The sequence below is a fragment of the Canis lupus genome, chromosome 25 (genome assembly GCF_011100685.1).
Source record: "Canis lupus familiaris isolate Mischka breed German Shepherd chromosome 25, alternate assembly UU_Cfam_GSD_1.0, whole genome shotgun sequence".
NCBI lineage: Eukaryota > Metazoa > Chordata > Mammalia > Carnivora > Canidae > Canis > Canis lupus.
This window is the reverse complement of record NC_049246.1, coordinates 18,624,273-18,646,188: the sequence shown is the minus strand read 5'-3', so window position 1 is coordinate 18,646,188 and position 21,916 is coordinate 18,624,273. Positions and strand designations below refer to the sequence as shown.

Here is a 21,916-nt window from a genome sequence, read left to right as displayed (position 1 = left end):
AGCATTCTGACAGCAGACTGATAAGGTAAATGTGAAATTTAGAACATCCCAATACCTATTTTATAATGCTGCTTACCAGGTGGTTGGTCTTGACTTGGGTTTAACTTGGGTTCATTTCCTAAGTGTGAACCTGCTTTTGGTTTCAATTTCAAAGCAGGGAAGAATTTCATCATGAGATCCGATGTAGGAGGAGGGCTTGTGCTCCTACTGGGTTTGCTCAAGTCTTCTCCCTTTTTGACTGGTGCAACTTTCCTTTTTATTGTTTTGTCCAATACACATATTTCATCCTTAGGGTAGGCTGTTTGAGGAGTCCCATAAACGGCCTCATTCCCAAGAACAGCATCATGTTTAAATGAATTCTCTTCCAGGTCAGTCCAAGTTCTTTCATCGTCAAAGTCAATTTCACTTGTACTTATGGATGAAGGTCTTCTTGAGGACTCAGAAACTTTGTTTTTCAAGCTTTCTATAATGACAGACTCATCGCTACTGTAATCTTTATCTGACAGATCTAAATCAACATCTCTCTTTTTATCATCTTCTTGAGTCCCAGCATCCCTAAAAGGCCCCTTGCCATCACAGACTTGTGGACTATCTTCCCTGCTGCTGAAACCCCTCTCTTTATCCTCAGCTGATGGCTTTATGGTAACGTCAAGTTGCTCCTCAGAGTCTGTGCTACTGTCACTCTCCATGACACCTTCATCATTGCTCACATTCCACCGAGTCTGGTTTTCAGAAGTGCTCATTTGGAATGCTCTCCTACTGACTTCACAGGACTGTTCCCTATATCCTTCAGGTGAGAATGCTGAATCAGGTTGGTCAGGTGTGATTTCACATTCATCCTCATTTCCAGGTTCTGTACAGTCTGGGGCCTCACTGTGGTTACACTGAGTAACAGGATCCAGTGTCCCCATCTCCTGCTGTAGTACAGCTTTGACAGGGGTGGAAGACAGCTGGTGACCTTTGCAGATCTGCTGGTCCCTCTCTAAGATCTTCAGTACAAATGAGGAATTACTGGAAAACGATATTTCATCAGCAGCTTGTTCCAAAAACAAAAATTCATCTAACTCCAAATTTTCCTTTTCCTTTTCTCGTTCCCAATTCTCTAACTTTTTCTGAAGAGAAATATCAAGAGAAGATTCTGACTTTTTCAAGGTCTCATTTTTGGGGCTACTAGAAGACATGCAGCTGACCAGTCCTGCCGAAAGAGGAAGTTTGTCTTTACCTTGTGTCTTATTCCAGACTTTGCAACCAATATCACAAGGTTTTGCACACTCGGGTACATTTTCTCTATTATTAGACTCAACTTTTTTTTCTAGTTTGATCTGGTCTCTAAACTGCACATCACATTTCTTCCCTCCTGGTATTTTCAATCCTGATGGAGGAAGACTTCTCCTGTTACTATTCTTAATCACTTTTGGCTTCTGATTGAGTGTGACAAAACCACTCTTGGCTCTACCTTTATTGCTCTTTTTAATGGGAGGGTTCTCTGTACACAGTTCCTTATTTATAAGAGCAGTTTTCCGCTGGAATTGTTGTCTATCCATTTTAAACAGAGGTTGGTCCTCTGAAATGCTCTGATTAGTCACTAGTTTACTTTCTCTCCCTTTCTGAGACTTAGATTTAGCATTAGTAAATCTAGCTAAACCTTCTCCTCGTTTCAAGAATGGTTGTTTTGGTTTTGCTTTGATTAGGCATGACCCTTCTGCTTCCTAAAATAGAGAAAAATATTTGAATTAATTCTGTATATCCAAGTTATCTCAAAGTTATTTTTAACACAAACTATAAACAAATCTCTAAAGCCTTAGCTAACTTAATCAGAATAGTGGAAATGCCTACCCTTAGCTGTTTTCGTTTCAGTTCTTGCTCTTCCAGTCGAATTTGTTCTTCTAAGTAGTCTTCAAATGTCTGTTTCCTTTCTCTGATTGCAGCTTTAATAGGTCTAATCATAAAAATAAAATTATTGAATATGCAAATAAAGATGTGGTGAATATCTGACAGTGTGCCTGACACAGACACCCTTAACTACACTACGAACTAACCTTTTTCAAAGTCACAGACCCCCCTCTAAGAATCCAATGAAAGCTATAATCCCACTCCATCTCCCAAAATACATAAGCATACAACACTCTACACATGATTTTAAAAAAAATCTTCTGAAGTCCATACAATGCCTGTAAACTAACTTTTGAAATAACATATTCATTGTATCACTTTAAAATAATTTTTAATAGTTCATCAAATATCCATCTTTAAGGAGCCTTGACAATCTAAATAGAGCAATAATCAGAAATCATTTGCCCATCATAACATATATTAAAATATTTCAAATATCTAAGAAAATAATAAACCTCAGTATTATTTTATCTGTTATAAGATTTTTAAATTCTGTAACCAAACTTATCTAATTATAATTTATAGGTGACAACAAAAGTGAGACTCAATATTAATTTGTTTCTGTCTTTGCCAAAACGGGATTTGCTTAACTATTTGAGAGAAGACTAATTTTATCCAGATTTTTTCTCTTTGGTGAAAAACCTGCTCAGTTCTTCTAATACAATGTCAAAGGTACTTGAACTAATGTATCTCCCCAACCGTTATCTGTTGCTAACAATGTGATAAGTCGTATCTTCAACATTATACTTAAAAGGATATTCAAACAAAAACAATAAAACCATGGGTCTTTCAAAAAAAAAGAAAATGTTCTATCTTAATAGCTGGCTATTACATTAAACTGTCACTTTTCTTATTCCTTCCAACATAGATGATACCTTTCTTCAATATTAGCCACTTCTGAAGAACCACCAATTTTTTTTACATTCTCATCATTCCCTTCCTGAATCGGTTCGGTCACTTTCTCCCAACATGGTAAAATATCTTCTCCTAGGATAAAAATTAGGAAAATTCAGTTCCAAAAGATAAAGAATAAAATCTTAAAACTTGAGAATTTTACAAGTTACTATTCTAAAAAAAATATTTCTCAAAGGTAATGCTATACCAGGGTACCTGGGTGGCTCAGTCAGGTGGACAGCCAACTCTTGATTTCAGCTCAGATCATGGTCTCAGGGTTGTAGGAGTGAGCCCCACAATGGGCTCCGTGCTTAGCAGGGAGTTTACCTCTCTCCCACTCTCTCTGTCCTTCCCTCCACCCCTTCACCCATACTCCCTCTCTCTGAAATAAATCAATCTTAAAAAAAAAAAAAGTAATATATGCCAAAGATTTTAGAACACTCAAGGATTTCTTTAATATGAGAAAAATAAACTATAAAACCCTAATTAAAACATGACATTCTCCAAAAGGTTAATGTTATGAAAGTGTGGGCTTTTCTAAATTAAAAATGACTATAGAGCCCTAACAACAAAATGTAATAGATGAATTTGACTGGAACTTATTAAAAAAAACCTTTAAAAGATATTTTTGGGATAATAGGAATTCTAAAATGGATTTGAGTATTACAGAATAGTATTGGGGCTGTACAGAAGGATGTTCTAATTTTTTACTTGATGCATGCTGAAATATTTAAAATGATATAATATCTGCATGTTACTTGCAATGAAATGACTGAGCAAATTACATACAAATGTAGACAGAGATACAGAGGTAGGTATAAATATATATACACAATACAAATATATATAGAAAGTAAATATGGCAAAATATTAACTGTTGAATCAAGGTCTACTGCTAATCATTGCAGTGGACTTTTAAGTTTTCCGGATGTTCATCATTTTCCAAAATAAAAGATTAAGAGAGTATACTGTTTAAAAATATTTTAAAGGCATCAGATCTTCCATTCTAAGGAACTATTCCAAATTAGAAATAAACTATTATGCACAAAGGTGCTCAATCCTAAGTATAAGTAGTAAGTGTAGACACCTTCTGTCATATTTATATTTTTTTATTACTCCAAAGAACATATTCATGAAAACACCATTAAAATTGAAAATTAAATTTAAATTCAAAATATGAGAAACACCTCAGCCCTACTGCAGAGAATATTAAATACTGGTACATTATTTGACGACTAGCATAATGATGACAACCATTAATATTATGGTTAGGGGGCAGCCTGGGTGGCTCAGCGGTTTAGCGCCGCTTTCAGCCCAGGGCCTGATCCTGCATACCCAGGATCGAGTCCCACGTCAGGGTCCCGGCATGGAGCCTGCTTCTCCCTCTGCCTGTGTCTCTGCCTCTCTCAGTATCTCATGAATAAATAAATAAAATCTTTTTAAAAAAATTATGGTTATGAAGACCACAGAATGTACCATAACCATTTTCCATGTTGAGAGGGCAAAGAACACAATTATACAATATTCCACAGTTACAAAATGAAAAAAAAAGAAAAAAAAAAAGTGGAGGGGGGAGTGGGGCATAGAAAAAGGAGTCAAAAAAAAAAAAAAAAAAAAAAGACCAGAAGCAAATGCCCTGAGAGCTCCATGAGTTCAGATCATCAGCCACTGTCAGTACTCTGGCAGGAACATGCTAGGTGCTGGGATTACAGAGATGCAGTGAGGACAAATGGAATGTCCGGGGTTGGAGGGGATTTCTTTTCTGAATAATTAACTGCCATCAAGAACCTATTTCCTACATTTTACATCTTCTATCATGTCCTCCCACCACCATCACCATGCACATTTTAAATCAACCTCAAACTATTTCTAAGCTCTCAAATTAAAATGGCATACAAGGAACTCACTACCTTGAAGACCCTGCACTATCCTGTGAGGTATGAAGTCAGCATGAGTACTGCAATTGTTCTTAGAAAGTCACAAATTCTATGTCCAGCTCTATATCCAATCCAGGATCACTGACTGTGCAACATGTAGGGGCTCAGAATTAAAGACACAAGGGACAAGAAAAAAATGCAGAAAGGACTTATCTTAGCACACCTTGATAACACTGCTAATTAGAAACAGAAGAGAGAAATAACTCACCTATAGAATGGTTATGGTTTTCTTCCTTCAGATCATTTTTTTTCACAAGTGCTTCTTGATACTGTGCCTCACAAAACAAACTGAGAGAAGCACCACTTTTTGAAGTTAAGACAAAATCTGGATGAGTAGTTCTACAGAAGTTGTTTTGTTCATCAGCTAAAACACTGGAAGTGTGCATTTTTTCTTGGGTTTGATTCTGATGGATATATGATGGTAGGAAGGGTGTGTTTTTCTCTAGGGTGGTTGGACTTCCTGGAGATCTGTACTTCTGGCTCTGATCATCAGGTAGTAGGGTTAAACCTTGCAATTAAAAAAAATCAAAAAATAAAAATAAAAAAAAATAAAAATAAAAAAAAATAAAAAAAATCATTAAAACTATTAACTTTCTAGAATATTTTATTTTCTGTTAGTGATCCCTACTCACCAGGTTTTCTCCAAAGTGAAAAAAGTGTTTTTCTTCTTTATTAGGAAACACTCTCCAACAAAATCATGACATTTTAAAAGTCTAAAAATGACTCTTGCATAATTTTAATTAAGGGTATATTTATATTACAATTCATGTGCAGACAGCGGATACCTGGCAGAGCTGCAGTACTGCAAATTCTGGAAGGCATTATTCATGTTCCATCTATAAGAAACACTGCTGGAATTGTCAACTCTGCAACCCCATGACAAACACAGAGAGCACCAATGCAGATGGCTGCAAATGATCTGAATAGTTCCTAATGACAAATGCCCTGTGTCACAGCCTTGAAAAACAACTTTCCTCTAGATTACTGTTAACATTTTGGTATCTTCAGGTGGTAGAATTATGGATGACTTTTCTGTTTTGTACATTTCTGTAGTTTCTAAATTTCCTGTATTACTTCTAGACTTTTTTTTTTTTTAGTCTCTGCTTTTGAAATAAACACAGAGATTCTTCTTCTATATATCTCTAATTTCTTTTTTTAATATATCTCTAATTTCTAATTCTTGAACGGTAGATGGCAAATCTCCATCCTACCTGCTGTACCATCCCCTTGAAATCCTGCCACTATACCTCTCTTATCCTAGAATGTCTCAACAAAATTTAGAAGTGAGGGCAACCTGGCTGGCTCAGGCAGTAGAGCATGTGACTCTTGCTCTCAGGATTGGGAGTTCAACCCCACATTGATTGTAGATATTACTTAAAAATAAAACCTTTAGCAGTGCCTGGATGGCTCATACCCATCTGCCTTACCTCCAACCCACAAATAAAACTGGAAATCAGGTAGGTCCTGATTATCAGGTTTGACCTCCTTTCCTTTACAATAATACTCTCCCTATCCAAATATTTTTGACTAATAGTCATCCCACTTCAGATTGAAGATCGCTTTGATAAAAGTGCAATAGCCCAAAGTAGCAGTTCTCAAACTGTATGGTCTGCAAACCCCTGAAGGTCTCTAAGATTCTTTCACAGCATCTACCAGGTCAAATCTATTTTCATAAAATATAAAGATAGTATTTGCCTTTTTCACTTTGCCAACACATGCACTGATGATGCAAGAACAAAATGGAAGTTCCTGGTGTCTTCACTCAAAAGCAGGACAGCAGCACCCAACTGTGCTAGCAGTCACTGTGTGAGTCACCACCAAGCACTTGCAGTTAAAAACAAAGAAAGAAAAGAAAAAACAGTTTTCCTTAAGAATGTCCTAGGTAAAGTTACAAAAATTATTAATTTTTTAATTGAATTTTAACTGTTGAGTACACATCTTCTGAACATTGTATTGGACAAAACAAAAAGTATACATAAATCACTTCTGCTACAAACCAAGACTGTGTCATTTTTTGAGTTGTAAGCTCAACTAACAACTTCTCTCAAAGAACATCATTTTTACTTGTACTTGGTAAATAGATAGGTACTTGGCAGATAGATATTTCCACAAAAATGAAACAAGTGAGCTAGTTACTTCAAGGAAAATAACTGACAGTATTTGTTAAGAACGGTAAAATTTGAACTTTCAAGTACAAATGAGAACTCATTAAATATGTCTACCACTATGGGCTTAACAGCTTCATAATACTTCAGGCCTTTTATGATGAGATCTGTAGTGTACTAATGGATATAATTTTTTGATATTACAGTATTTTAAAGACCCAAATAACTCAGTGAACCACTATTTTCCAAGTAACCAAAGCACAATTTTATCAGATCATGCATGATAAGAGTCATTCAAAATGCCAAGATAAAAAAAAAAAAAAAAAAGCCAAGATATTCAATGTATTTTATGTAACAGAGTATTAAAAAGTACGTTAGTATTGTTTCAGACTCTATACTATGAATCACCACTAAGAAACGGCCACTTGTTAGATTTGGGTGTACCATCAAAGAAATAACCACAAGTACCTGAAAAGGCTATTACAGTACTCCTCTTTCCTTTTTCCAATTAAACACCCATGTGAAGCTGAATTTTTTTTTCACATACTTCAAGCAAAACAATATAACTTAAGAGGTTGAACACAGAAGCAGATAGAAGCTGAGCTCTTTTAAGACAGAAATTAAAAAGAGATTTTCAAATATATAAAACTCTGCCATTCTTCTAATTTTTTAGAGAAGCCTTTTCATTAAAAAATGTTAACCAAAGAAGTAAAGGACCTATACCCTAAAAACTACAGAACACTTCTGAAAGAAATTGAGGAAGACACAAAGAGATGGAAAAATATTCCATGCTCATGGACTGGAAGAATTAATATTGGGAAAATGTCAATGTTACCCAGGGCAATTTACACATTTAATGCAATCTCTATCAAAATACCATGGACTTTCTTCAGAGAATTGGAACAAATCATCTTAAGATTTGTGTGGAATTAGAAAAGACCCCGAATAGCCAGGGGAATATTAAAAAAGAAAACCATAGCTGGGGGCATCACAATGCCAGATTTCAGGTTGTACTACAAAGCTGTGGTCATCAAGACAGTGTGGTACTGGCACAAAAACAGACACATAGATCAATGGAACAGAATAGAGAATCCAGAAGGGACCCTCAGCTCTATGGTCAACTAGTATTCAACAAAGCAGGAAAAACCATCTACTGGAAAAAAAAAAAAGACAGTCTCTTCAATAAATGGTGTTGGGAAAATTAGAGATCCACATGCAGAAGAATGAAATTGGACCATTCTCTTACACCATACACAAAGATAAACTCAAAATGGATGAAAGATCTAAATGTGAGACAAGAATCCATCAAAATCCTAGAGGAGAACACAGGCAACACCCTTTTTGAACTTGGCCACAGCAACTTCTTGCAAGATACATCTATGAAGGCAAGGGAAACAAAAGCAAAAACGAATTATTGGGACTTCATCAAGATAAAAAGCTTCTGCAAAGCAAAATAGTTAACAAAACTAAAAGACAACCTACAGAATGGGAGACGATATTTGCAAATGACATATCAGTAAAGGGCTAGTATCCAAGATCTATAAAGAACTTATTAAATTCAACATCCAAGAAACAAACAATCCAATCATGAAATGGGCAAAAGACAGGAACAGAAATTTCACAGAGGAAGACATAGACATGGCCAACAAGCACATGAGGAAATGCTCTACATCACTGGCCATCAGGGAAATACAAATCAAAACCACAATGAGATACCACCTCACACCAGTGAGAATGGTGAAAATTAACAAGACAGGAAACAACAAATGTTGGAGAGGATGTAGAGAAAGGGGAACCCTCCTGCACTGTTGCTGGGAATGTGAACTGGTACAGCCACTCTGGAAAACTGTGTGGAGGTTCTTCAAAGAGTTAAAAATAGATCTGCCCTAAGACCCAGCAATTGCACTGCTGGGGATTTACCCCAAAGATACAGATACAGTGAAACGCTGGAACACCTGCATGCACCCCAATGTTTATAGCAGCAATGTCCACAATAGCCAAACTGTGGAAGGAGCCTCGGTGTCCATCGAAAGATGAATGGATAAAGAAGATGTGGTTTATTACTCAGCCATTAGAAATGACAAATACCCACCATTTGCTTCGATGTGGATGGAACTGGAGGGTATTATGCTGAGTGAAATAAGTCAACCGGAGAAGGACAAACATTATATGGTCTCATTCATTTGGGGAATATAAAAAATAGTGAAAGGGAATAAAGGGGAAAGGAGAAAAAATAAGTGGGAAATATCAGAAAGGGAGACAGAGCATGAAAGACTCCTAACTCTGGGAAACGAACCAGGGGTGGTGGAAGGGGAGATGGGCAGGGGGTGGGGGGTGACTGGGTGGCGGGCACTGAGGTGGACACTTGACAGGATGAGCACTGGGTGTTATTCTGTATGTTGACAAATTGAACACCAATAAAAAATTTATTAAACAAAATAAAAATAAATAAAAAATAGTGAAGGGAATAAAGGGAAAGGAGAAAAAATGAGTGAAAATATCAGTGAGGGTGACAAAACATGAAAGACACCTAACTCTGGCAAACGAGCAAGGGGTAGTGGAAAGGGAGGTGGGCAGAGGGTTGGGGTGACTGGGTGATGGGCACTGAGGGGGGCACTTGGCGGGATGAGCACTGGGTGTTATGCTATATATTGGCAAATTGAACTCCAATAAAAAAAAAATTTGAAAAAAAAAAAATGTTAGCTATGGCAGCCCGGGTGGCTCAGCAGTTTAGCGCCGCCTTCAGCCCAGGGCATGATCCTGGAGTCCAGGGATTGAGTCCCACATCGGGCTCCCTGCAGAAAGCCTGCTTCTCCCTCTGCCCCTCTCTCTCTCTGAATAAATAAATAAAATCATGAATAAATAAAATCTTAAAAAAATGTTATGAATAAATAAATGAATAAATAAAATCTTTAAAAAAATGTTCATGAATAAATAAATAAAATCTTAAAAAAAAAATATTATGAAAAACTCCTAACTCTGGGAAACGAGCTAGGGGTGGTGGAAGGGGAGGTGGGCAGGGGGTGGGGGTGACTGGGTGACAGGCACTGAGGTGGGCACTTGACGGGATGAGCACTGGGTGTTATTCTATATGTTGGCAAATTGAACACCAATAAAAAATAAATTTATAAGATTAAAAAAATAATAAAATAAAATTAAAAATTAAAAAAAAAATGTTAGCTATGGAGTGCCTAGGTGGCTCAGTAGTTGAGCATCTGCCTTTGGCTCAGGTAGTGATCCCAGGTTCCTGGGATAGAGTCCCACAGTGCTCAGCAGGGAGTCTGCTTCTCCCTCTCCCTCTGTCTGCCACTCCCCCTGCTTGTGCTGTCTCTGCCAAATAAATAAAATCTTTAAAAAAAAAATGTTAGTTATGATAACATGTAACTGGTTATTATTTTAAGTGAATTAGTTCTTAAATTTCTCCATTTTAATTTCTGATACAGTAAATATCAACAGCTATAGCCCATATAACAAATGCTCTCTGGGGTCCTCAGTAATATAAGAGTATTAAGTGGTCCTGAGACCAAACTATGAAAACCACTGCCCTAAAAGCAATGTTCTATAACTGATTAGGGTTAGTTGTTATATTAAGAACACTGAAATCTGCTTTCCTATTGCTCTACCATAGTGCTATATCTATCACAGGTTGTTATTTAAATGATCCTGATTGTCCTCTTTATGTATTACATAAAGGAACCCTGAACCATTCAACTAGTTCAAGACACACACTATGTTCTCTATATTTGCTTAAATAAGCATCCTATTCTCTAAACCATTCTTCATTTGGTACATTTCTCATTACTACTACTACTACCAATCCCCAAATCCCATCCAGCTACACTTCACACACTCCTCTGCCAATGTCTTTTCTTCTCTGTATTCTCAATTCCCAGTGCAACCTCTGAACAGAACAGGCACTTTTCCTAAATCAGTAGTGTGTCTCTTAAAGGTTGCCCTGAGAAGCAAACACACTGCTCCAGATCTAAACTGTGGGACACAATCCATTAGTAATTTTATCATCAGAATCACAACTGGCATTTTTTTTAATGACCAAGAATAGGATAAAATAAATAGAAAATATCCTTGCTACATGCCAGGCTCACCAATAAGGGCTGATTTATGAAATTTCTTTGAAATTATGAGTTTAAATGTTTTTGTTATAATGTGGGATGGTCAAACAACTTTTAAAACCACTGTTCTAGATCACATTCAACAGGTTTATTTTCTCCTGATAATCCTGTCATTCTTTCTTGTAATTGATCTAGCATACAACAAAACAATTCTGTCATCTACCACCATAGAAAACATCTTTGGTGTGGTTCTTCTGCTCAGCAGAGTGGCTTCTATACATATTTAATTTTATGACCCCAAGGAGTTTTTTATTCTTCAGGCAAAGATTGTAAGCCAGGAACTCTGGGCCAAATTTGGCTGTAGATCTTTTATGCTGCTACGTCTTCTTAAAATTTTAATATAAATAAATATGAATGCCTTTAAGCAGGACACACATGCTCCAGAATGGCACAGTTCCCACTTATCTCAATTATACAACATGACCACGATTTCACAATTCTCTACAAGGCCCCTAAAAAAAACTGGAATTTACAGTATATGATAGAGAAATGGTAGTAATAACCTGCCAAACAACTAAAGGTGAGAAATGTATGTAACTGTCCCCTGTTGTACTAAGTGAAGGCTCTAAGCAAAAAATACCTGGGAGTGTGTGTTGCCCAGACACCATAGTAAGCAGCTTCTCTTGTTCTTCCATGAGTCTTTGTAGTTGCTCTAACTGCTGCCTCTTCAGCTGTTCCTGCTTCTTCTGTTGTACTTCTTTCAGCTTTTCAAACATAAAATTAATTTGATTAAACTCACTTTATATTTCTTTATGGATCTTTGCTCCTTATATTTATCTTAATCCCTCTACTCTTCCTTTTCATATCATCTCTGATAAAGAGTTTCAAAGAGAGATTACTAAGTAACTACATCTGCTACCAAAACTCCAAAATGCTATTTCTTATGAAGGAAACTGTATCGACTGTCCCAATTAAGAAACAGAAAAAATCATTTGAATCCAAGGATTCTTAAAATAGGAAGGTATCCATACATTTATGATCAATTTTGTCCCCCTAATATTTGATCAACCATTTCTAATTTAGTTTTTACCAAATAAAACAGAAACTTAAAGATGTTGTGACCTCAAGTGTTATATCTTACATATCAAACCTGTGATAATGTTCACATTAGACAAAAGGCAACATTTAGTATTTTGAGGATTTTACAGGAAAGGGGAAGAAATAAGAGGCTCTGAACAGGTGACTTTTCATCATCAACAGAAACTTGAAATAACGCAAATACATATTAGGCTGAATCTTGTTGTACCTGTTCAAGCTTTTTAAAAAGTGGGTCTTTATAGGCCACTTCTTTGCATTCACTCGAAAGATCTGAGATAAAGTCATTTTTGTTGTCTTCCCAGTGTCCAGGAGCATCTTGACATGCCACTATTTGTGGTCCTTCTTTAGTTAAAGGAAATACTGTATGTGTTTCAGGTTTATCTGACTGTAGTTTATAAGGGCTGTTAGACTCCAACTTCTGTTCTTCATGAAGTGAATCTTCTTCACTTATAAAGCTGAAGCTATTTGAAAAACGTGAGGCTTTAACAGGAAAGCTGGTAGAAATATTCACATTTGCTCGCTTTTCTTCATCTGCTTCCAAAATAGGAAATCCACGATTTAATATGACCCCAGCCCGAGAAGGATTGGTCATCCACTGGGTTAAGAAGCTCTGCCCACTGTTTAACTCGGAAGAGGTTGGCATCAGGAACATTTTAGTTCAATGACACTATTATATTTAAATAATGTAAAAGCTAGAAGAGCTATTAATTTCCAAAACCTGTAGAAAGAAGATTCCAACAAAAAGCAATGGTTAAAGCTATTCTATGAAAACTTGAACTAGCACAAAAATCTACTGAATATTTCAAATACAAAGACTGCAACCAGTTAGGCATTAAGCTATGTGGTTTCTTTTAAGTCTTAAAAACATCCAAATTGAGTGAATCAAAAACCCAAGTTCCCTTCTAATCATTTGATTACTGATGATTTTATATAAGTACTAAATCAGTTGACCTAACACTGTGGGAGTTAAAGTACCTTCTAAGTTGTTCGATTACCAAAAGCCACAATCACTATCAAATGTTACCCATATTAAACACTTCCATGCTTTGGGCCCTAGTCCAACATGGCTTCTTTGTCCAACTGGGGAACCCATGTTTTCTCTAGTTACAAAGGTCACCACCGTCCCCACAGCTTCACTGGCACGGTTTCTCACTTTGTCTTACTGCCTCATTCCCCTTCTAACCCTTTGCCCACCAAGCAGTCCCTCATCTGTATTCCCAGAGGTCTCTGACATCACTATTTTGGCATTCATCTCAGTATTAGTGGTACTTTGCTTTTGTGTTTATAATCTACCAAGCTGTCAGTTCTTTGAAGATATAGTCACCTGCATTTTCATCTATGCCTAGCACCATCCATTCCTGACAAACAGAAGAAATTTTATAAATGTTTGTAAGTTATAATTAAATCAGAACTAAGGTTGTATTATTGAAAATAAATTCAGTATTATAAAGTATTTGTGCTCATTCAATGTTTAACAGTAAAAATTACATTGGTTCATATCATAGGACAACTACTCTCTATGAATCACACCCTAAAATAACCAAATTCCTAGTGTAAGTCAGTCACTGTGCAATAAACTTAAATGGCCACCACACAGAAGATAAGCTCTTCCTCCTCTGTATGATTGATTTTACTCAATGAATATTCATTGAGTTCTTACTTTGTGCCAGGTATTATTTTAGTCACTAGGCATATAGCAGTTAATAAGTCAGAATCTAGTGGAGAAAATACATGCATATAAAAGTAAATTATACAGTATGTTATACAGTAATAACTGTTAAGGAGTTAAAATGACGTGGGGGAAGGAGATTTGCAAGTCCAGATAAGGTAGACAGGGAGCCCTCCTTTAGGAGATAAACTTAAAGACCTGGTGGAGGAAGGACAAGGAGCAGCTATGAGAGGCAGAGTAAGACCCAGCCTTCACATTGAAAACCTTCATTTGCAGGATGCCCCTACCTATTCTTACAGCCCCATTACTGCCAACTACCTTGAATTCTTCAGCATTTATCTCTTTATGTGTTTAAACTTATTTACATCCATCACCATGAGAAGGACCTGGCTCCTAAGCCACCCTTTACCTTTACCTCTAATACTCTGATGTCCATGTACATGCCTATTCTATCTCCATCCCTAAAGTCCATCACTAGCAAAATCTCCTATTACCGTCAACCTCATCTCAACTTCCTGAGAACACTTCTTCCAACAGAGCCCATACTCTGTACCATGGGCCTAGAAGTAGATATGTGTTTTCCTTATTGCCCTTTTTTGCTTCTAGATGATTCTCCTTCCCCCACCATAAACACCAACAAATTTTGAACCTCATATGATCTAACTATATCATCTACTAGTTCTCCTTTATCATCTACCAAAACTCCTTAGGTCACCAGGGTCCTCCCCTTCTTTCCTTAAAATTTTCTGGCTGAGCAAATGGAAGAACAATGTTGCCATTAACCGAAATGGAAAAAACTGGGGATGAAACAGGTTTGGGGGAATGAAAGATCAAGAGTTGAATTTCAGACATTTTAAGACATTCCAGTCACCACCATATAGGCAGCGGGACACACAAGAATGGGATTCATGGATGAAGCCAACACTGTGAAGTATAAATATGAGTGAGTATCCTTAGGATACAGAAGATAGTTAAAGCCTTGACATTGGGTGAGGTCATTAAGTGACTAAGGGTAGACAAAAGAGAGAAGATGCAGAAAGTACAGCGTCCTTGAGGCTAAGTGAAAAAAATGTTTTAAGGAAGAAAGAGATGTGTTAAATGCTGTTAAGAGATGAAGGGTGAGGAGAACTGAGAACAGACTATAGAATTGAGCAAAGTAAAGGTCATGATAACTTCAATGAGAGCAGCCTGGGGGAAGAGGAAGGCTGCAAAAGCTTGAATGGAGGAAATACATACAAGAATGAGAAACTGAGGACAACTAACTCTTTCCAGGAATTTTGTTATAAAGGGAAGGAAATAAATATGACAGTAGCTGAACAGGGAAGCACGGTGAAGAAAGATTTTTTAAGACAAGAGAAATAAAAGCATGTCTGTAGGTTGAGGAGGATGGAGAAAGGAAAGAATTACTATAACCATGTCTTTAAGGGGAGAAATGAGAAAGAACCAAAAGACAGTGTCATACGCCTATAAATTGTTTTAAATACTTGAGCCTTTTTCTTGGTGGGGGTGGGGAGGGTGCAAAGACAAGGTGAAGAAAAAGCCTTACATTTCCGTTTCTTCACTGGGTGGATTGGATGCTTACAGGATTTTTCTTGTAACTTCTATAAGTGCTGCTTACATCACTGAACAACAACAACAAAAATAATAATGGAGTAGCTGTTGCCCTTCTCCGGTTGTGTGTACAGTACGTGTGGAATAAAAAAGGGGACTGTTTTCACAAGCTGTTCTTTGTTTCGTAATTGGATCCACCGAGCCCGTAGCTACCCCTGTTGCACTGAGCTTGCCAGTGGGACTGTCAGGAGCGTCCTGTGATACACTTTGTTGGTTGTTGTTGCAGAAGACTGAACTGTTTTTGGAATATTTAACAATTACATAAACAGAGTCAAGTGTTTCCCAATGTGGTTGTCCGATTTTTATGGCCTTGCTGTGTACTTTCCCTCTTTTTGACAGTAAACTTCTGCCTATGGCTTACAGTTTGACATTTAATTTAATAATAATTCATTATTAATTTATTTATTTAACTAAGTTTGACATATTAATTTATTACAGTTTGAACTTCCTTCCTGCGGGAGGGAAGACTTCATGTTGTTTATTGCCAGTTTATTGTTTACTTTTCAGGTTTGTACAAGGTTTAATAATAAAAACAAAGTTTTTTGGCTAAAAAAACAAAAACAAAAACAAACAAAAAAGTGTCATTTTATTAAAACTGGATTTAATGGAATTTTAAAACAAGAGACTGCTGATTCCCTTGTTGCTTTGCTGTGTATAATGGCATACATAACTGTACTCCATTTTCTTAAGTAGGATCCTGAAATAGTGTCATGGGTACAGTTGTTAAAAATGTTCAATTCGTATATGCAAATACTATGAATCATCAGTTTGTAGAACTGCTCAGAGAAAAAACAAGACTAAAGGAATGCTCGCAAAACTATTCAATAAACAAAGACCAAAGTGACAATGTGATTTTTCTCACTGATATCCCAGTCTGAGAACCACAGCTGTTCACTTATTTTTAAAAACTGCTACTACAAAAAACATGGATGAGTAATGTTGAGCCCAAGTCTCAACAAATTCACACTGTCTCCATTTAATATGAAGTTCAAGAATAGGCAAAATAAATTTATAAGAACAGAAGTCAGACTCATGGTTATCTATCTTGCTGGGGTTAGCACTGACTGAGAAGAGGCTTCTGCCCTCAGGATTGATAGGGAGTGTTATTATCTTTGCTGCTGGTGATTACACCGGGGTATATACTTGGGTAGTACACTTAAGATCAGGGCAGTTTACTGAATATCTGTTTTTACTGAATAATTTTTAAAAATCTGTTCTCAGCAAATTAATTCTAATTATTTTTTAGTTGAAACCCTGCCTAAAAGGTAACAACTTTTCACCAAAATCAACCTAGTAATGTATGTTAAATTCAAAAGACTTCAGCAGGAAAATTTGAAATCCAGATTTAGGAAGGACACAAGCATCGCTTCTCGGCCTTTTGGCTAAGATCAAGTGTAGGAAGGACACAAGCTACAAGGTTATCTTGTGACATCAAAAACTAGACAAGTTCCCTACTAGACTAAAAAGTGCAAGTATGGTTGTGTTGCAGCACTCAAGACATCTTCATCTTAAAACAAACCACTTAAAAACAAGCAGCTCTATTCCTTCAATTTCATGAATATGATTCCCAAAGTGTATTTACTGTCAGCATGAAGAATAAAAATACTGTTTCACTTTAACCTGCTACTTATTATTAATATTAAGGCCTTGCTAATGGGAACACATATATACAGTAAAATGCCTAGAGAGGATTAGTATGCGGACTCGGATTTTTTAGATACGAAGATGTGTGTGAAACAAAGTCACAGCCTCGCTACCCCCAGAGTGCTACGTAAATATTCTTAAAGCAGTCTGGAGGGATTAATGCTCTGCATCCTGGCAGGAAAAAGAGGACACGAGCAATTAATTCCAAGTCACCCTTCGACCGTTTAACTAGCTGGTTTAGGAGATGACTTATCAGTCTCCCAAAACGCAGGTCCTCGAAAACCGCGAATCCACAGTAAACCCTTAAAAGACTGCTCTTGCCTGATGGTCATCGGTGACCGCCGGGCCCAACGATGGAAAGCAACGCCCCTCCGCACTGTGTGCCCGAGCCGGCCGTGTTCCCAGCGTTCCTGAACAGCACACCTGAAGGGCGGCGAGAGCCCCTGAAAGGCAGGCTCCGCACAAACTGCGCGGAGCTGGGCCGAACCCCGACCTGGCGCTGGCCGCCGCCGCCCTCGTCCCGCCGGAGCCAGCCCTCCCACACATAGCCGGCACACTGGGACGCCACGCTGCAAACACACACCCCCGCGCCCCCCCGGCTCCTTCCATCCACAAATTACCGCTCCGCGGTCCCTCGGCCTCTCAGTCCACTCAAACCACAGTAAGAACCACCATTGCACTTATGAATGAGCCGCCACAATCGCCGCCTATGGTTGGAGTCCCGCCCCCAAGGCCGGCTCCGCCCCCCCGACCCGAGGGCTCCTGGGAAATGTAGTCTCCACCGGCCCCCTCTGCACTTGCGTGCGGGCCCTGGAGGACTCACGCAAACTACCATTCCCAGCTGGGTCGCCGCGGCGGACATTACCTAAGGGATTCACGGCGAGGCGCCTTCCGCCTCGGCGGCGGGCTTGTGGTTGGAGTCTGCGGGCGGCTGGGCGGGCGGGAAAAACCGTTCCTGGAGCGAACTTCCGTGACAGAGCGGAGCTGTTCCCTGCGCGGCTCCCGCCCCGCCCTGAGGACCGAGGAGCGCGCCTCTGCGAGAAGGCGGTCTCCGTGTTCCTAGGAGAGCAGGGGACGCCGAGACTCAGGGCTGACAGTACGGACCGGCCCTGGCGGCTGTGGCGGGGTCGGACGGCCCCACGCACCTTCAGGCAGAGGTAGCCCGGTGAGAATGCGCCCCCCCTCCTCGTGTGGACCGTAGGTGGTCGGGCTCTGCCTGTCCACTACCTGTTTGAACTCCTCGGACACTGCAAGTGCACAGTTCGGGGGCTGTGTCCTTAATCGCCCCACAGAGAAGTGGGGCTGCACGAGGCTCCGCGGCTTACAGATAACTGAAAAGCACTTTCACAGAAATGTGCCCCGCCCCCCAAAAAAATGCTGTGCTAACTACTTCAAAAATACTTTCCCTAAAGGTTTTGAATTTGCTTTTTTAAAAAATTTCCCTTATGAACAAGGAAACCAAAGCCCAAGACTTTCGAGATCACACAACTATTTAAGATGCTTTATGAGGATCCGTATGCTCTTCTTCCTTTATATTGTCTTTTGGCTTGAAAAAGCATGCCCAAAAGTTTCATTGCTTCTCTTAAAACCTGTATCTTTTCGGATAGTCACCATATCCTTTATTTCATGCCCGTATTTTACTACTGTATTTTTATTCTAACGTGGCATGTAGTACCATACTGGTTGTTGTTAATAAATGAGTCTCTTACCGCACTCAAGTCTTAACCGGTTGTTAAATCAAGGTACTAATATAGAAGTGTTCACCTGTAGCCCAGGTAATTCTCAAAACTGCTCACTAAATGTGAAGGGTCCTCAAAATCCATCACAAGATAGAAGGGGTAGGAGGGAGGGACTTCAGCTTCTGTTACGCCAGACTATCAAAGATTCAGCCTCATCAGTTGCTCCTATCCTGCTGCATCTTCAAGCACTGCTGTAGAGAAAATTAGGCTAAGGGTTCCCATCCCACGGGTTTCAACCACAAATCATCCATTCTGATAAAATCCTTTATGCCATCACAGGAGGCAGGAGAGCACTATACTACAATGGTTAAGAGCCTCTGCTCTGGAGTCAGGCAATCCTGAGGTCGAATCCTACCTTGGTGACTTACAAAACGCTTTGTAGTCTTTAGCACTCAACTTCTAATCAGCAAAATGGGATGATGACAATACCCACCTCATAGAATCGTCAAGAAGATTAAATTAAAGATATACAAAAACAGCGTAACACCTGCCTTGTAAAAAATTAAGCAACTGGAGGTGTTTTCACTTTTTAAAAAAACACTTTAATGAGGTATGACTGACATGCAAAAAGCTATACATAGTTAATTTGACAACTTTTGGAGATAAGTATTCACCCATGAAACCATTACCACAATTTATACCATAAACCTATCCATCAAGGTGCTTTCATTTTTGTCATGACTTCAACTGTTGTTGAACTCATTTTGTCTATTAAAGCCCAGCTCTACAGGTCATGTCAAATGGTTTTGAAGACACAAAATAATGCCGTATTATTATCAAATTGTTTGGTAATAATATTATTTTAACATAGTTCATCTGGCTATAAAAGATGTTCAGAGAGTTAACAACTTTCCACTGTTGGGCTGGTGATAGTAGTGACTGCTCTGTTAAGTGAAGACAGAGTTGTAGGCCTGGTCAAAGAATGGTCCCCATGCTAGTATCACCCAGGCTAGAAAGGACGACACAGAGATTCAAGTATCCAGCCTCTAGGCAAAAGCAAGAAAACCTACAGCCCACTTTACCTATGGGGAAGAGAGGGAGTTCTTCACTGAGGCCCCAAACTCAGATTTCTAGAATTTTATCGCAGTAAAGTAGTTTCAATCAACCGTGTTGGATGCTGGAAGACAGCTTGTTTAAAATCTTGTTTTAGGGACGCGTGGGTGGCCTTCAGCCCAGGGCATGATCCTGGAGACCTGGGATCGAGTCCCACGTCGGGGCTCCCTGCATGGAGCCTGCTTCTCCCTCTGCTTGTGCCTCTGCCTCTCTCTCAGTCTCTCTCTCTCTCTCTCTCTGTGTCTCTAATGAATAAATAAAATCTTTTTAAAAAATAAATCCTGTTTTAATAAAGATAAAACTATTGCTGGTGCATTGGACTTGCAGCAAAATATGGAAACCTGTAAGTCTAAGTAACAAAGGGATTATCACATCCATTACATTCTAGAATGTCTGAGCAATAATGTCAAATACACAAAGTAGAATTCTACCCTGAATCATTGCTATGATCACAGCAGAGCAATACTATACTTGTCACACCTCCTATATTGTTACCATCTTCTTGAAAATAAGAATTGAGATTTTTATGTAATTGCCTGATAGTTTTCAAAGCAATCTCTAGGTTTTTATTACATATTTTTTTAAAAGATTTCTTTATCGGGCAGCCCCAGTGGTCAAGCGGTTTAGTGCTGCCTTCAGCCTGGGGTGAGATCCTGGAGACCCAGGATACAGTCCCACGTCGGACTCCCTGCATGGAGCCTGCTTCTCCCTCTGCCTGTGTCTCTGCCTCTCTCTCTCTCTCTCTCTCTCTCTCTCTCTCTCTCTCTGCCTCTCATGAATAAATAAAATAAAATCTAAGAAAAAAAAAAAGATTTCTTTGTCAAGGCACTTGGGTAGCTCAGTTAGCTACCTTCAGGTCAGGTATGGTTTTAGGATCCTGGTATCAAGCCCTGTGTCTAGCTCCCTGTACTGTGGGAAGTCTGCTTCTCCCTCTCAACTCTTCCTCCCCCTGCCCCCACTCATTCTCTCTTTCAAATAAATAAGACGCTTTTTTAAAAAAAGAGATTTACTTGAGAGAGAGCACAAGTAGGGAGAGTGGCAGTGGGAAAGGGAGTATGTTTAAGCCTACTTTCCACAGAGCACAGAGCCCAAAGCAGGGCTTGATCCCTGGACCCCAAAATCATGACCTGAAGCAAAATCAAGAGTCAGCTGTTTAACCAACCGAGCCACTCAGGCACCCCTGCTTTTATTACACAGTTTTATTTTTTTTTTTAAGATATTTATTTATTTATTTATTCATGAGAAAGAGAGAGAGAGAGAGAAAGAAGCAGAGACACAGGCAGAGAGAGAAGCAGGCTCCATGCAGGGAGCCTGATATGGGATTCGATCCTGGAACTCCAGGATCATGCCCCAGGCCAAAGGCAGGCGCTGAACCGCTGAGCCACCCAGGGATCCCTATTACACATTTTTAAACCAGCCCATTTACTTTCCACAAATATGAAAATTACCAGTTTGCATATCCTAGTATCCATATCCAAAATAGTGAGTAGTTCCTATGTGTCAGGCACATTCTTTTTTGAATGTTTCCTAGAATTTACCAGTGAAGCAAGCTGATTCTGGGCTTTTCTTCAGTGGGTGGCTTTTGATTATTATCTCAATCAATATATTTATTCATATTTTCTATTTCTTCCTAAGCAAATAGTAGTAGTTTGTGTTTCTAGGAGTTTCTCCATTTCATCTAGGTTATCTAATTTGTTGATGTATGATTGTTCATAGATTATCTTATAAACCTTATTTCTAGAAGACCAGTAATAATGACCCCCACTTACATTTCTGATTTTATCAATTTGAGCCTTTCCTCTTTTATCTTTGTCAGTCTATCTAAAATTTTGTCAGTTTTGTTGATCTTTTCAAAAACCAACTTTTGATTTCATTAATTCTACTTTTCTATTCACTATTTCATATACCTCTGCTCTAATCATTATTATTTCCTTATGCTGGCTTTGAGTTTAATTTATTCTTCTTTTTCTAGTCCTTTGGGGTGTAATTTGAGTTAATTTGGGATCTTCCTTCTTTTTTAATATAGTCATTGACCAGTTATAAATTTCTTCCGAGCAGTTTCATTGCGTCTCCTAGATTTTGGTATAATGTGTTTTTATTTTAATTTATCTCAAAGTATTTTCTGATTACCCTTGTGATTTTTTTTCTTTGACCCACAGGTTAAGTGGGTTTTGTTTAATTCCCACATATTTGCTATTTTTCC

At 38.5% G+C, this 21,916-nt stretch overlaps 1 protein-coding gene across 5 annotated transcripts in view; it reads right to left on the bottom strand.

Annotated features, from left to right (window-relative positions):
* Window positions 1-19,902, bottom strand: part of CENPJ (centromere protein J) — a 53,365-nt gene extending 33,463 nt beyond the window's left edge. For 2 of the 5 annotated variants that reach the window (XM_038573547.1, XM_038573551.1), the window contains exons 1-7: window positions 17,542-17,678; window positions 12,206-12,715; window positions 11,540-11,663; window positions 4,933-5,232; window positions 2,769-2,880; window positions 1,837-1,939; window positions 77-1,709 (exon numbers count right to left, since the gene is read on the bottom strand). In XM_038573547.1, coding sequence (XP_038429475.1) covers window positions 77-1,709; window positions 1,837-1,939; window positions 2,769-2,880; window positions 4,933-5,232; window positions 11,540-11,663; window positions 12,206-12,649 — 2,716 coding nt within the window. In that variant the 5' untranslated portion in view covers window positions 12,650-12,715; window positions 17,542-17,678. Of the gene's footprint in view, window positions 1-76; window positions 1,710-1,836; window positions 1,940-2,768; window positions 2,881-4,932; window positions 5,233-11,539; window positions 11,664-12,205; window positions 12,716-17,541; window positions 17,679-17,786; window positions 17,946-18,685; window positions 18,884-19,682 lie in introns of those variants that run through there. The other 3 variants (XM_038573550.1, XM_038573548.1, XM_038573549.1) reach the window with 3 other exon arrangements.
* Window positions 19,903-21,916: the final 2,014 nt, after the last annotated feature.